We start from the raw sequence: 15608 nt of genomic DNA on the forward strand, positions 1-15608 counted from the left end.
CCCGGGGTGTGAGCCGATGGGAGGGCCGAGCAGCAATTCATCTTGATTTGTTTCAATTGTCTGGCGATGGCAAAGTTATAATCCTGTATAATTTCACGAACAAGCAGGTTGAGAATGAATGGGTCAATATTATTTAAAACAAAACACACGAGAGCACGACCTTTCCCTTCAACGACGTGTTGCAGCACGAAGTCGCAGGAAACTCGGGCTAACCTCTCACCCCCCGCGCTCCACGGGGCTGCGGTTATTTGGGCTGCTCTTTGTTTCTCTTCATGTCTGAAAGGGGGATTTGGAAATAGAAATGTAATATTACATGAAGGATCTCCCCGCTCAAGGGCGAGAAGGTGGGCGCAGGGGCGGCAAAGGGGACAGATTATTTTGAATAGGAGCAGTTTGTTTGCAAGCTGGCCTTTTAAAATTCCCCCTCCCCCCCTTTTTTTTCCCCCACTCCCTTTTCTTTAATGTAATAAAAGCTTCCTTCACAGCAGGACAAATTTATGCCCGAGATACAGCAACTTAGTGGCTGGTAATTCTCGAGTCCAGCGATGTCAAATAATCCAGTTTTTCTGGGCTGTGTGGGGAAATAAAAGCAGGCAAGGGGTACAAGTCCCATGTTTCTCTAGTATGCAACGTTAGCGCAAGGGATATTTTTTTTTTTTAATGAGGAAAAAAGAGCGCCAGCATTTATTTGCATTGCAAAAAGCACTACCCCGAGTTGCCAGAGAACGAGATCCAGTGTCAGCTATCAGTCAATCACTGCAGACTAGTTGCTGCTGCGCAGCTTGGCTCAGTAAATAAAAAATCCAGACAAAACTGTATGCTGTATATTTTACTCCCATGAAATAAAACACATTTTTTTCATGTTTGCTGAAAAGTAAAACAATAATATTGTACGAAATGTTATACACAGGGCATGTTTTACATTGCAATATCAGAAACATCATTGCATCCACCAGAGGTACTATTCTAAAACTGATATTCACACAATTTTTTTAATAATTATATGTTAGAAACATACAGTGTCGCATTTAGTATATACATTCCCTTGCTCGCAAGCGAAAAAGTCCTAATCGCTTCTGTGTAACATGCTTTATTTTAAAGCCTAACCTTTTAAAAACACTGTTGTGATATTACTAACAACTGCTTTTATAAAATTAATTTGACATTTCGATATATATACATCCTTTCAGTCATTTTTTATGTTAACAATGCTAAACTTAAAAAATAACAAGCTTATAGTAACATTAAAATGTCATATCATATCCAGTCAAACATTTGTCCATATATATATATATATATATATGTCCTTGTAACTGTTGAAATACTCTTAGTGAAAGAAAGATCTCAGAATTTGTAGGAGGTCCTTTGAAAACAAAGGAACTATCTTATTTCAGTGGTTTCCTCTTTTTTTTTTTTTCTTTCTCTCCTCTCTTTCTCTCTCTCTATCTTCCTCTGATTTTTCCTCCTTTCTCTTTCTCTCTAGTGCCCATTACTTTCTAGTGAAATTCTCAGTCTCTGCGGGAAATGGGGAGGGATTCCCACGCAGTTTTCTACTTGGATGTTTCACACGGGTCTGTCCACCGCGTACTGGCAAGCGCTCAGGTTGGAAGCGGGGTTCTGCACACTGGCATAGCCAAAACTGGAGTGCTGCTTGGCTTTAAGTCTCAGACTCGCCAAGCTCGAGTTACATGTGTCCCTATAAACATACGGAGGTGTTGGAGGAGCATAAGGACAGGCTGGCGTTGGCACTGCAGAATTCAGGGAGGGATTGCTCAAGTTGTTCAAGTTATTCAGGCTGTTGAGGCTGGAGCCGGGCACCCCGGTGACTGCAGAAGGTACCATGCTTGAAGACATACTCATGGAGGATATGGAGTTTGGAGGGGAGAACATGCTCTGAGAAGACAGAGGGTTGACATTCATGGAGTTGAAAAAAGGAAAGCTTTTGGTGGAGAGGGAAGCGGAGGTCAGGCCCTTGGCTGCCCAGTTGTTGTACGAGTAGCCGGGGTACATGTCATCGTAGGGCTGCATGAGGCCGTTAAACTGCGGACCGAAGCCGTTTTTGCAAAGCTCGGCTTGCTGGTTCCTTTCTCTCTTTCTCCATTTGGCTCTGCGGTTCTTGAACCAAACCTTTGGAAACGGGGGGAGAGGGAGGGAGGGAGATGCGAATTAGTCAGGAACTACCATCACCACCACCGCAACCCTTTGCAGGTTCTCGGGGCAACAGCCGAGTCTGTCCGTATAGAAGTTATATATGAAAGTTTGTACGAATATACATATATATATATATATGAATATATCTCCATGTATATGTTCACCTCCACCTCTGTGAAGCCCTGCACTGGGCCGAGGCAGGGGTGCGCTGCCAGGACAGCCGAGCATCCTCGGGGCTGCCCGGGTTTAGCAAGGCAGACTCGTGGCCGCATCATTCCACCCTTACCACGGCCCCCCCACTCCCCCTCCCAGTCCCCCCCGCAGCTCTCCACATAATTTGTGATGCTCTAATTCGGGCCACGGAGGCTAAAGCTTCCTTCTTATTCTCTCCCTTCTATGCTGTCGCCCCTTCATTCCTCTCTTGGGGATTTTTTCCCCCCCCTCCCCTTCTCTTGGCTTTTTCCGTACTGCAGCCATCCAGGAAAAATACAAAAGTGCAAAAGCGAGAGTAAAACGCTTGGAAACCCGCGGAATATTTAAGCTGATAGTACGGGAAAGGAGTGGGGAAGCCAGCAACTAATAAATCCTTGCTTCAGTTTGTTAAAGCTACAAGTTCCTCTAGTGTGAAAGCTTCCAGAACCGAAAACCACTTTCTAAACAAACTTGTTCGACTGCTCTTTGGAGGGGGGGAATAATAGGGGGAAAAAAAAAAAGGAAAAAACAAAAAAGAAAAAACGCACCATTTAACAACGTGCTAAATGAGATCTAAGGGACCCTCCCCGCGCAGACAATGGAAAAACGTGCCCTTTCCCAATCCACATCTGGGTGTCTGACCCGTCGGGCAGCCGCCAGCAGCCGCCTTACCGTGTGTATTGAAACCACCCCGGGGTGTTTGTGGTAACCCCCAGCCTGGTCCAGCCGGGCGGGGGCCGCCCGGGCACCACGGGGACGGGCCCGTCTGGCGGAACCGCGCGGACCCATACAAAAACTTCCGAGAAAGCCGCACGGCGACCGACAGCGCTCCGTGCTCCGGGAGGACACCGGGCTCGGCCGGGCCCCGCTCCTTCCTCGTGGCTGCCGCGGCGCCAACACCGCCGGACCGGGGCTGAGAGCCGGCCCCACTCGCTGCCTCCCCCGGTTCTCACTGTTTCGCTTTCCTCAAGCGACCTCAGGGAGAGGATTTATGTGGGATTTCCGAAAATGTGGAGGTTCGGCCGGTTTACAGGCTTCTTTTTGTGCGCGTTGGGGTTTGTTGTTTTTCTTTTTTTTTTCCCCCCAGCGCGGCGTTTGCAGGCGAGCAGGATCCGGCCGCGGTATCTCTGCAGCGCCGCGATGGTCTCATAAATCTCAGAGGGGGGTAGAGGGTGGAGAGAGACGCTCGTCGAATTGTGAAACCCAAAGAAATAGAAAATGCAAGGAAGGGCACGTTGGGAGTGCCTCGGAGTGAAGCAAAAGCTCTTGTGTATTTTACATCTTTTTCTCATTAGAGACAGCGCAGGTTGCAGCCTGTTCCAAGTTGCTTTCTTGGCTAATGTTTTCATTAGCGTTTCGATCAAAAGGAGAGGGACGCACTGCACGGTGAGGGCGAAATGTGCAGCAAACCATATTTCAGAGACACAGAGAGAGATCCCAATCTGTCTCGCTTTGACAGAAATGTCCTGCTCTGCCCTGCTTTTGTGCAAAGGCTCTGAAGTTTACATACAAGGCGAAATCGAAAGCAGCTGCAAACATTTCAGCCCTCCTTTCCTTTCCCAACCCACCCTGACCCCCGCTGCTCCGAGCCGGGGTGCCGTGTCAGGACTTACCCTAACCCTGGCCTCGGTGAGGTTGGTCCAGACGGCGATCTCCTCCCGGGTGGACATGTCCGGGTAGCGATTCCGCTGGAAGGTGGCCTCCAGCTCCTGCAACTGCTGGCTGGTGAAGTGAGTCCGCTGCCGCCGCTGCCTCTTCTTCTTGGAGGGGTCCTCGGGCCCCGCATCCTCATTCTTGCTCTGTTGGCTCTTATCCTTCTCTGTGAGTGGGGGAAACAAAAAAGAACAAGGCGGAAAACGAGGGCGCCTCAGCCTCCTCAGCCTCCTTTCCAGCGGCTGGGGAAAAACGTGTCCCCAGCGCTGCTGGATCCCGCAGACTGCCCCGAACGCGACTCGACGCTGTAATGATTAACCCGCGCCGGCCTCCCGCCGCCGCGGCTGCTCCGCGCCCCGCGGGCACCCACGGGCGGCTCCTCCCGATGGAGCAGCCACCGCAGGGGCAGCGGGACGGAGCCGCCTCTCCGTATGCAAGCTTTCTGCCTATGTACATCCATATTATTCTCCCGTCTGCATACACGTAATTAGTTTTATTTGCTTACCTACACCCGTTTTATTCGCCCGCCTGTAACAATATCGTTTGTCCGTATATACCCCTATTTGTCCGTCTGTATCGATATTACTCGCCCACGAACTCCCCGCGTTGTCTGCCCATCAGTATCCATGTATAGCAGTATACATGCTACTCGCCTATCCTTACGTATGTCATTATCTTCCTATACGCCGAAACACCGCACGCGAAAAAACACGAAACGCATCTCGGCTCGGGTGCGGGACGCTCCCGGGCAGAGGGGCGGCGGCGCATCGCGGTCCGCGGGGCTGCCAGCCGGGCCGGAGCAGGACAGGGCGGCGAGGCGCCCGTCGGGCTGAGGTCCCTGCCTCTCACCCCCTCTTACCTGCGGCCTCGGGGCTGGAGGTGTCGGAGATGGTGTGCACCTCCAGCCGGTGCTTGGCGGACTCCAGGGAGGAGCGCGCCTGCCCCGGCGCCAGCGCCGTCGCCATGGCCAGCGCGGGCTGGTGGTGATGGCAGGATGATGAAGAGGAGGAGGAGGAGGAAGGTGAGGAGGAGCACAGCTTATTCCCGGCTCCCAGGCGCTCCAGGCTTAACGGGTCCTTCATGCAGTTCATCGGCAAAAGGACGCCAAAGTCTACGTGCGCGCCTGGGGGGTCGATAGGAGAAGGTGTGCGTGTGTCTGTAGGTGTCGGTACGTGTAGGAGGGTCCGCGCAGCGCCCCCTCCGCGGACGCGGAGCAGCCCCGCGGCTCCGGGGGTCAGGGCTGCCGGCCGGCGAGCCGCGCCGCGGCGGGCGACGTTCGACTAGAGCCCGGGCGGCACGGCGAGCCTCGAAGCCCCCGCCGCCCGGGGGGGCGCGGCGGCGGCGACAGGAGAGCGGGCGAGTCCGGTCCTGTAAGAGCCGTCACGGCGACACGGCAGCTCCCCGGCCGGCGGCCCCCGGCCCGCCGCGGGGCTCCGCGGGGCGGGGGCGGCGAGGCGCGGCGGCGCTCCGCGGGGCGCTCCTCTCCGCTGCCCGCGCATGGACCCGCGCCGCGGCCGGCCTCGCACCGCATCAGCTCAGCCGCTTCCCTCTTGGCCTGACATCTTAAACCGGCGGCGGCCTTCCCCGCGCTGCACGTCACCCACCCCGCCCCGCACCGCCTCCGCACCGCCCCTTCTCCGCCCGCACCGCCCCGCCCGCGCCCCGCCCCGCCCGCGCGGCCCTGCGCGCCCCGCGCCGCCCCCGCGCTCTCCCGGTGACGGGCACACCCGCCCCCCAAAAAACCTCCGCCCGGTGTGCCCCGCGCCGGGGACCGCGCCTGGAGCCCGGCCTCCGCCGCCGGCTCACGGGGCACCCCGTCGGAGTGCGTCCCAGTGCGTCTGCTCCGCGCCTCGCCGCACTCCCGAACCTGTGGGGGTGAGGAGCGGGGAGCTCGGCACTGCCAGAGCCGCTGCAGTAGGGTGGAGGAAAGCCGGATTCCCTCCTCGTGGAGGGATGGCAATAAGCAGGACGGGGGCGAGGCCGGTTAGACGACGGACCTTGTGCTGGTAACAGCGACAATTAAACACAAACGACGACAGCCTCCCCTCTGTGACACAGCTACGGAAAGCTTCACACCGCGCTCGGAGGCCCCCGAGCTCTTCTAGTCCCCGCGCTCTTCCTCCGCTCGCACCGAAGGCAGAGTACACGGGGGGTAAAATCCTTTCCTTGGTTTTGCCATTTCCGCCCCTTCTCTGCAACCGTGTTCCCAAAAGCTAGCCCCCAAGGAGTCTTTTCCACCCTGGCTTTATAACTTACTCGCACAGTAATCCGCGGGACAATTCCTCCCTCTCGGCGTGGACCCGAAGGGACCATCCCGCGCCCCCGGGGCGCCCAGAGCAGCCCACGAATCCGCACCCACGCCAGCAGTTCACAGCGTTTGGCCAAGTCCCACATCGGGCCGAGCGCCGGCACAGAAACCACTCAAACCCCTCTCCGAAGTCTGGGGACATGATTTGACCCCCTCGTCCGAGCAGCGACAGTAGAGGGACGGACTACACTGCCCCGCAGATCCCGCCCGTGGGACTGCTTATGGCTCCGGAGTGAGGCTGCTGTGGACTCGCAGGAAGGAGGTGCGGGGCTTTTCCACGCGCGTCTAAGGCGGGGGCAGATTGCCCTCCTATGCTGGTCAGGTCCGCCTGGGGCAGAGGAGTCTGTCCCCGAGCCCCAGCCCGCAGAGCCAGCACTGCCCTAGAGGAGCTGTGGCCGTCTTAGGGATGGGGATTCCGAAGGAGCCCCAGGAGCGGGAAATGCAGGTTTGCGTCTCTATCTTCAATTTATCTGGCTGGTCACCGGTATTGAAAACTTACCGAAAGCTTCCCCGTGATATGGCCCTACACATCCACAGCCCAGCGCCCAAACTTTTCTGTGTCCCGTTCCCATCCCGTCTGCCACACCCCACCCCCACGTCCCTCAAGGGTCTTCCTTAGTCCCCGATTCTCGTTCGACGTACGTATCATCCATCGCAATCTTAGTTATCGCTAAATTATACATATTACTTTCGCAGCCTGTTAGTAAAGAAGGTTAAATTAATTTACATTCTGCTCATTATCTGGTGTTTAAATGACGTGTTTTTATCCCTGAGATTTGGCAAAGAATCTCTTTCCTCAGACCCCACAGCGTTTCGATGGAGACAATGCTCTTACATTTGTAGTGGATTTTAATCTGATAAGACTCTAATTTGCTTAAGTCTTTTAAATAGGGGGTTTAAAATGATTCTAGCCGTTTTCTTATTGAATTTCCTCTAATTCCCCCAAGATCATAAAGTATATGTGTAAAGTAAATATTTCCTCCCTTTGCACCGGCAGCAGATGACCTATAACTAAGTCAATATGAATCCAGCTCCATTCTGCACAATTTGTTTACCAATCATATCCCAGTTTCTTCTTAACCTCTCGCTACCTCTGTGGTCCCGCACCGAGAACCGCCCCCCCGGCCTTTCCGCATGGCGGGGCCGTGCCCTGACTGCGGGCGGGGGGCTGCCCAAAGCCCGGCCAGGGGGCGCCGCCTCTGCCTCTCAGCGAGGGGCACTTGGGAGGGGCGCTGCCCCTCTCCATCCCCCATGTTGGGGTGAAAACAAGTGTGCAAAGCCCTGGGGAGGGGAAGTCACAGAGAGCGGTGATACGGAGGTATCTCCTCCTTCCCCCCCGCTTTATTTATTTATTTAATTTTTTTTTTTTTCAGACGGTGCAATGCATCCCTGTCTTGGATGACACCCATCACCGCTTTTTCTTTTTTTTTCTTTCAATTTTTTTTTTCTTTGCCTTCATTTATTTTTAGTCATTTTGGGGCAATGCTGGCTTCTTCGGCCGGGACTCGAAGCGAAAAGTCCGTCCCGCTTGCGGGGCGCAGTGCTTGTTACGCGCTCTATGCCCTTGCAGGGCGAGCGCCCGTGCCCGCCGGTGCCCGCCGGCCGCAGCCTCGCTGGCTCGGGACATTTGACGGGGCAGGCCGTTCCTGGCGCTCTCCCCCAGGGAACGGGGAGAGGAGGAGCAGGGCCCGGCCACCGCACCGCCCTCTCGCATCTTCCCTAGCTCCAGCTCCGCGTCCCACAGCCACAGGCGGGACAGACCCTCCAGCCGTCCCCGCGTCCCGAAAAGGAGCGCACAACACTGGCCCCGGGCCCCGGCAGCCCAAAGGGAGAGGCTGTCGGCATTTCCTTACGTGCCTTTGATTAAAACTCCCCCACCCCGGGCAGGAGGGGAGCTACCACACAGCATTAGTTGTCATGGTGACCATAAATCACGTAAATCCAAAAATACCCACCTATAATCTGAGATGAAGCTTTTATTTCCCAAGTGAAATAATATTTTAAAAGCTGTCAGCCAACCGAAAAACAACCTAATTGTAGTCACCCAGGTAATATATTAGCGGTAAAGGTTTCAATTAAAATGTCAAGTGTTTTAAATTTGTTTTTTTTCTTTATTTTTTTTTTCTGGTGGAAGTTCCCATCGCCTCTCGGGTTCAGGTCCTGGCCGCCAAGCCACCCCCGCCAGCTCACTCGCGTACTGAATGTCCGCGCCTGCTGCGTGTGGCTGCCATCACCAGAGAAAACTCAAAAACTATTTTGGGAATTGCTCTCTTTCCTTTTCGCCCTGAGCTTCAGGGCCCGTCGGGGATGCGCCCCAGTGGACTGGGGGACACGCGCTGCCTGCGAAAAATGGGGAATCGGGGGTACTCCCCACTCCGCTTCACCTGTTTAATTTCATGGGAGTTTCGGTGTGTTTTTTTTCCTGATTGTTTGGTTAGTTGGTTGGGTTTTTGTGGTTTTGTGTTTTGTTTTTTTTGGTGTGTGCGGGTTTCTTTGTTTGTGGTGGGTTTTTTTTGGTTTTTGTTTTTTGTTTTTTTGTCTCTTCACGCTGTTTTTTGAGCTCGCCCGAGATTCCCGGTGCCCGCGGCGGCGCGGGAGGCGAGAGGGCCGAGAGCAGGGCCGGAGCTAAGCGGCTGTGCTGGGGATGCCGGAGGGTGGCCAGACCTACTGCGGGTATTTATTTTCCCACTTTTCCTTTATCTCCTCACGAGATCTTTGTTTCTCGGCGTAATACTCCCCTAAATGGATAAATTGGTTCTTTATGTAGAGCCTCCAACTAGTCCTGTTGTCTTTTACCTTTGGCTTGTTGTCTTTCGCCTATCTCGGATTACCGGGTATTCTCCTCGATGAAGAGCCATTAATTACCCATTCAGTCAATATTAGGAAGACTACAGAGCTTTTTACATAGGATTAAGAAGACATCAGATTGTTCCGTTAGTATATTCCTACTCACGAATAAGCTTTCGTTATACATTTAGTTTTCCCTGGAGTGAGGCTAACAACTGCTGCATATTATTATTCTCAGACGGCAACTGCGGAGGGGGAAAATTCTGTAAGCGAAGCGCAATGAATAACTTCTAATTTGCGCTTGGCGGGGGGTGCGGGACGGGGCGCGCACCTTCCGCGGCGCCGCGCAGGGGCAGAGCACCAGCGGAGTGCTTGCGCCCTGGACACGGAACATCCCGGCTCCGCGGCTCGGGTCACAGTTCCGGGGACAAATTTGGCCGCGCTGTGTGGAGGGGAGGGTGCCGCTCGGCTCTGCCTGGAGGCCCAGCGGCAGCAGCTCCTCTCCGGCTCCGCCTCGGCCCCCCCGCGCTCGCTCCGTCCCGAGGGGGCAGAGGCTGCGCGCCCACCTCGTCCCAGGGCTCAAAAAAGGCACCGGCGACCTTTGCTTTGCACGCTGCTCGGTCTTCAGCCGGTCTGAATGGAAAGCTGAATCAGCGTTAGGTTTTTAAGTTTTTGTTTTTGAAAAGAATGTTCAGTTACAGAATATTTAGACCAATTTTTTTCTTTTTTTTTTCCTCTCTCTCCCTCTCTCTCTCCCTCTCTCTCGTTTTTTTTTTTTTTTTTTTTCTTTTGTCGATAGAGTTGAAACAATCAATTTGGAATGCTGAATGGTAATATAAAACTGAATGTAATTTCAACATTTTATGCTGGAAGCTGCTGCTTCAGCAATACCCAGATTATCGATTACAGGGAAAGATTCCTTAAGTAGAATTCACAGACTTAACAAATCGTATAGATTATATATATATACACGTACACACAAATAGCTTAAGCATCCTTTCTCACTGCATAAAAATTATTCAAACAAACCCACCACCGACAACCATTTGTAAGTGCCGTGGGTCTGCCGAAGCATGTGCTGAAGTTTTCCTAATTTTGTGGGACTGGTCACCCAGGAGCAATTTTCTCGGCTCTCTGAAGAAACCTGACACCCGCAGAGCTGCGTTTGACACTCTAGGCTGCAATAATATTTTCATACTTTCCCATTTTCCTTTCCTCGGCGCGGCCACGAATTCGTTTCTTCTGGAACAACCCTCCCCCTCCGCGCCCCATTCCCCGCGGGAAGCCGGCATGCCGTGTCATTTTGGAGGGTTTCCTACTGAATTTCGTTTACTCCTTTCGCAGAACCATCGATTTGACAAACGGTCGCGTGTTTTGCTATTCCTGCCAGTGGTTCTAGTTAGCGATCATTCTCCTCGTGGCCACCGACGGTGCCTATCTCGCGAAATTACCTCACTGCCCTCGTAATTTCCAAAGCTGAAATGTGACAAAGGGTGGTCCCCAATCACCCCTGCTTCCTTCCCCGCCTTCTTCACCAGCCAGCCCCAAGGATCAGACTTTTTGCAAACTAAATCCCAAAAGCATGACGTCCTTACGGTCAGGCAAGACAAAAATCAACGAGTACCGCGCGGTTTTAAGCAAATCAAAACCAAGACGCAACAAACCCCTCCGGTATCACGAGAAAACACCCGTGATTTCTCAGCAAGTCGCCCGAGCAGCTCAGGGCTTGCCATTATTCGTCGCACAGAGGCAGGGACTGAGGCAGCACACAGAGTTCATCCGCACATCTACAAGGATGTATTCCCGTATCTGCAGAGATATATCCGTATCCGAGGTCGTCGCGCTTCCCTTCCCCGTAAATGGGAACGTTTTAATGGTCAGGCAACACCGCCTTGCTTCTTGGACTCGGTCGTGTGTTTTAATTAATGGCATTAAAGGTGTTTAGATAGCAATTTCCCCTGCAGCCCGGCGAGTAAAAAACAGGCCGGCTGGTACGGTAACAAGGCAGGAAATTTTGCGTGTACTACAATAATCCAGGTTCATAATTGATGTTTAAGAAAATAACCATTTGTTTCTCGGCAGAGGAAGTTAAAGTTACCGTGTCAGGGAGCATATGTGGATATTACTTTTATAAATACTTAGTCGAATAAAGCTGACTTGGAAGGGCTCATAAATTTATTATATCAGAAAGGTCCCCACTTTCCCATTAGATCGTGCTAAGGGCTTTGATTAAGACCACCTGTTCATCGGGAAGAAAAGGCAGGGGAGGGTAAAAAGGCCTTTCTTATTTGCAAACCATATATAAAGCAATGTCACCCTTCCTTTCCACATTATTTAACACTTATTACTGGCCGAGGGAAAAAGTGCCAGACTCTGGTAAAGCCTATTTGTGCACAATTTAATATCGTATATGTTTCCGGGATTAAAAATTATCGGTTCGTAATACTTTGGCGTTTGGAATTACCCCGGATTTTGCTCGCCAGCCTTCCTTTAGCCTAAGCGTTCCTTCTTCTAGGGGTTTTGATGTCCAGCTAGCAAATCCTGTTTAAAGTCCCAGGGGCGGGTGGACTCGAGAGGGGACTCCTGAAATCATTGGATGTTATTTGAGAAATAGCAAGCTGTTTGGCCAAACAGGGCTAATACAGTATTCTTACAAGGAAGTGTTTAACCACGAGACCAGGAATACGTGCATTATTAATTCACTCTAGTTTCCTGTATTATTAATTCAGGTTAATGTATTTTATTTAAACAAAATTACGTTTATCTTGGATTAAACAGTCTCTCGAAATACGGAGCGCTTGTTTTCTTCTTTGTAATATGTTTGCATTGCTGTTTTTCTTTACCACCCCTCAGGCTCGCCTGTCAGACCCCCTGAAAAGGGCAGGGGAAGAGACAGGAGCTCGCTCTGCTGCAGACCGGGCGCTCTGGGGGTGCCTACCTCTGGGGGCAGGAGAGGGCTGCCGGCTTGTTTACGGGCGAGGGGGTGGTGTCAAAAAATAGAAAATAAAAATAAATACGAGAGCGACGCTGCGGATGTCTAAACGGCGCGCTGACAGCGATGCTTTTTTTGGGGGACGGGCTGGCTGGAGCTGGTGCGCGGCCGCAGCCGCGGGGGTGCGCGCACGCCCTTTCCCCCTTGGCTCTCCCCTCCCGCGGCCGCGCACCTCCGGGCGCAAGCGGTGCCCGCCCAGCAGGACAGCAGAGGGCGCCCTGGCGCCGCGCAGCCGGGCCCGGCCCGGCGCCGCCGCCCCGCAGCGCGCCCGCGGAGCGTGGCGGAGGGGCCGCCGCGAGGCACCGGCGCTGGGGGCGGCCGCCAGGACACCGCGCTGCCCGCGGGCTCCGTACGGCCCTCCAGCGCCCCTCGCTCATCTCCCCCTTTAGATGGCCGCCTTCGGAATAAAGAGACTCGACGGCGGCGGGCTGCACACGCCAGGGGACGGGGACACGGGGCGGGGGGGGGAAGCGGAGAGGTAACTCAAGTGGTGGGTGGGTGGTCGGCGCCCGACGCTGCGCAGCCCTTGGCGGAGCTGGCGCGGTTTCCCCGGGGCCGGCCCGCTTGGCTGCACACCCGCGCAGCGCTCCGCACGGCAGCGGGGCCGCTGAGCCTCCGGCCCGGCGGGCGGGGGTGTCTCTTACCTAGCTGAACACAGGCGGAGACAAGTTTGCGGCAGTTGGACTCCATTACCCGTTATCTGCAAAAGATGAAAGCACCGGAGTTTTAAGACAATTATTTTGAGATTGAAAAATACATGCAAAACCCCGAAACAGAGCCGCCCCGGGAGCTACGTCGCAACGGCCCGGGCTGGATCCCGCACCTTTCTCCAGTGATGCGCGCAGCGACCCCTCTCCTTCCTCAGCCTCGGGTCCCACCTAAGTCACACCACAGGACAGGCGCAAACACCCGTGGCTGTTTCCCAGCCCGTTCAACCCTCCGGCCTCCCTGCACCTATAGTTATTTGGGGACGTAGGAGAGTCCCCTAAGCTCGTCGCCGTGCTGAGCCGCGGGACAGGCCCGGTGGCAGGGGAGCCGTAGGGCAGTGGATACCAGCAGCCGCTCCCCCACCGCGGCGGAAGCTGCGCGGCAGCGGCTGCGCCTCCGCGCTCCCCGGCCGCCACCGCCGCCTCCCTCTATCTGAGAGGTCGGGCAGTAAAATCACAGGATTAGTGCCTGATTGAGATGTCTGTTCGTGAGATATTACAAAATTCATTATCACAGCTCTCTACTAACTCGATATGAAGTAACACAGATGGGATTTTATTAGTCCAGGCTTCAAATGTTTACTTATGATAATTTCGGGGAAAATTTGCATGTCACCATCATTTCGATAATCTTTCTTCTTCTTCGCTTCTTTTTTAATGTCTGGACTGTACGCATTATTAGCTGATGCTTAGAAATCCGGCAGCCTGGAGCCGAGGCATGTTTCGTATGAGCAGCGCCAGACGCAGCACCCACCGAGAAGGGCCCACCGAGGCCCCGGCCCTGCCACTGTCCGCCGGACAGGCAGCAAAAGGCCGTGGAAAAAGGGGAGGAAAGGGGAAAATAATAATAATAATAATAATAATAATAATAATAATAATAATAATAATAATAATAATAATAATGGAAACTTGAAGGTGAAGTTATCGGGATTCCTCGTTGTCGTGTCGTGACATGGCGATTTATATTCCCAGATGAACGATGCCAGGGAGGAACTCCACTCCCTCCAGCAGCCAGGCCTAGCACACGAGCAATGCCTAAATTCATCGGGAACGCGATTAAGAAAACCTTAATTCTTCGCCGATGGGCCTTATTTCGGGATCGGTCTCCGTCAAGATTAGTCCTGCGTGACAAATGCCCTCCCCCGCGGCCTGCCTCTATGGCTGATTTATCTCACGAGTGGAGACACACGGCTCCCCCCACGCACACGCACCGACACCGAGGGGAAGTTTTTCCTCTCTACTGAAATGCCAATCTCCTCGGAGAAAAGTGCCTTTCGCGGGCAGATTATTATTATTCCTTCCTGTCCTGTATTGCTGCTTCCCTTTCTCCTCTCCGTATCCTCTTAAATTTTGTTGCAAGGCACATCGCAGCACGGGGCCAAGGGGAGCGTTTTCCTATTGTCTCCAGTCCGGCGACTTAAACGAAAGCAACTTTCTTTTCCACTTCCCTTTTTCCGAGTACTCAGATTTAAATACCTCTGCACCTCTGCGAGCCCACAGCCACAGCAAACGCACCAGCCGTGCGACCTTGCCATTCGCCACGGCCGGGCCCTCTCAGCAGCAACCTGCTCGGAGCAACTGCAGGGCGCGGACAGGAAAGCGGAGTCACGCGGGAGTTTTTGGGTTTTTTTCCTTATAGGTGTCTATCACTGTTCTTTCGGGGGGGGGAAAAAAAAAAAAAAAAAAAAAAAAAAAAAAAAGTCCACAATCCCCCAAAAACTGAAGTTGCCTGGCAAGGATCTCACGGCCCGAAATGTTGTGGTCCGTGATTTTGGCGGGACACTTTCTGCCAGAGGCCCGCGGCCGCTAGCTCTCAAACGACAGGGGGTTCCGTGCGGGGCCTACCGCTCCGCGGTGCCCGCGGGGCAGCCGTGCCCCGCCATTCTCTCGCTGGCGACGCCGGTGGGTCCCAGTCGCAGACCCCGCAGCCGGCTCGGCAGACCCGCCCGCATCGCTTTTGGGCGGCCCGAGCCCGCGCCGCCCCCCTCCCAGCTCCGAGTCTCCGCGGCAGGAAGGCGCTGCCTGCGCGGCCGGTTCCTCGGCGCCCGCCCCGCCGGGGAACCGGGACCGGCACGGCGGGCAAACGGCGCGGGAGCAGCGCCGCTTCCTTCGCCGCCAGCCCAGCGGGACGGGCCGCAGCCGCCCGGGAGGACATCAGCAACCCGAACCAGCCGGACCCTGCCCACCCGGCCCGCGGTCCCGCCGCTCGTCCTGGGCTGCGCAGAGCCCGGACCCGCCGGGTTCGCAGCTCCGCGCCCGTCCCGCCGATACCCCCCGAGCCTCCCGCACTCACCGGGGCCGGTCGCGCTGCCCGCCCCGCTGCTCTCGCTGCTGGTGCCTGTGGCTGGCGGGGGCGGCGGGGCCGCGCCGGGCTCCTGCGCTGGCTGCGGGGCCGCGGAGCCGCCGCTGGCTCCCTCCTTCCCCGGCCCTCCCGCGCCCCCGCCCCGCCCCGCCCGCCTCCCCGGGCCCTGACGTCACACAGGCTCCGCCGAGCGCTCCCCGCCGCCGCGGGGCCGGGCCGGGCCGGGGCGGGCGGCTCCGCGGCTCTTCGCGGCCACGGGCGCAGCGGCGGCCGTGGCAGCCCCCGTCCGCGGAGGGGGCAGGGGGCAGGAGGAAGGACAAAAGTCGGCGGAGGCGGCGCGGCGGCGGGCTAGGTAGCCAGAGGAAAACCGAGGTGAGCGAGGACGGCCGTGGCCTCTCCGCGCCCGCGCAGGGCGCGCCCTGCTCCGCCCGGCTGGGGAGGGGGGCGCAAGTAACTGTGGCCGAAGTTTCCCGGGCCGGGCCGGTGGCTGTCCTTGCACCAGGTGTGAAGAGGGAT

The 15608-nt window shown here is 55.2% G+C and overlaps 1 protein-coding gene across 2 annotated transcripts; it reads right to left on the reverse strand.

The window, feature by feature from the left end:
* Nucleotides 1–817: 817 nt before the first annotated feature.
* PITX2 (paired like homeodomain 2) lies at nt 818–15225 on the reverse strand. 2 transcript variants are annotated; one of them, XM_058839049.1, is made up of 4 exons: nt 15084–15225; nt 12728–12783; nt 3957–4162; nt 818–2127 (listed from the first exon to the last, which is right to left on the reverse strand). In XM_058839049.1, exons 2-4 carry the CDS (start codon nt 12771–12773, stop codon nt 1564–1566), a joined length of 816 nt encoding a protein of 271 aa, XP_058695032.1. In that variant the 5' UTR covers nt 12774–12783; nt 15084–15225; the 3' UTR covers nt 818–1563. The 2 variants fall into 2 exon arrangements, with proteins under 2 accessions (XP_058695032.1, XP_058695031.1); XM_058839048.1 differs by lacking the exons at nt 12728–12783; nt 15084–15225 and adding an exon at nt 4856–5519.
* Between the last annotated feature and the right edge of the window lie 383 nt (nt 15226–15608).

Source organism: Poecile atricapillus, chromosome 4 (genome assembly GCF_030490865.1).
Source record: "Poecile atricapillus isolate bPoeAtr1 chromosome 4, bPoeAtr1.hap1, whole genome shotgun sequence".
Taxonomy (NCBI): Eukaryota; Metazoa; Chordata; class Aves; order Passeriformes; family Paridae; genus Poecile; species Poecile atricapillus.

Bases quoted from the DNA above. Each gene is read 5' to 3' on its own strand.
- PITX2 (XM_058839048.1), bottom strand. From the start codon at position 5,087: ATGAACTGCATGAAGGACCCGTTAAGCCTGGAGCGCCTGGGAGCCGGG. The intron at 4,163-4,855 runs GTAAGAGGGGGT...CCCCACTCACAG, and splicing joins CTCCAGCCCCGAGGCCGCAG to AGAAGGATAAGAGCCAACAG. The intron at 2,128-3,956 runs GTAAGTCCTGAC...CCGTTTCCAAAG, and splicing joins TCACCGAGGCCAGGGTTAGG to GTTTGGTTCAAGAACCGCAG.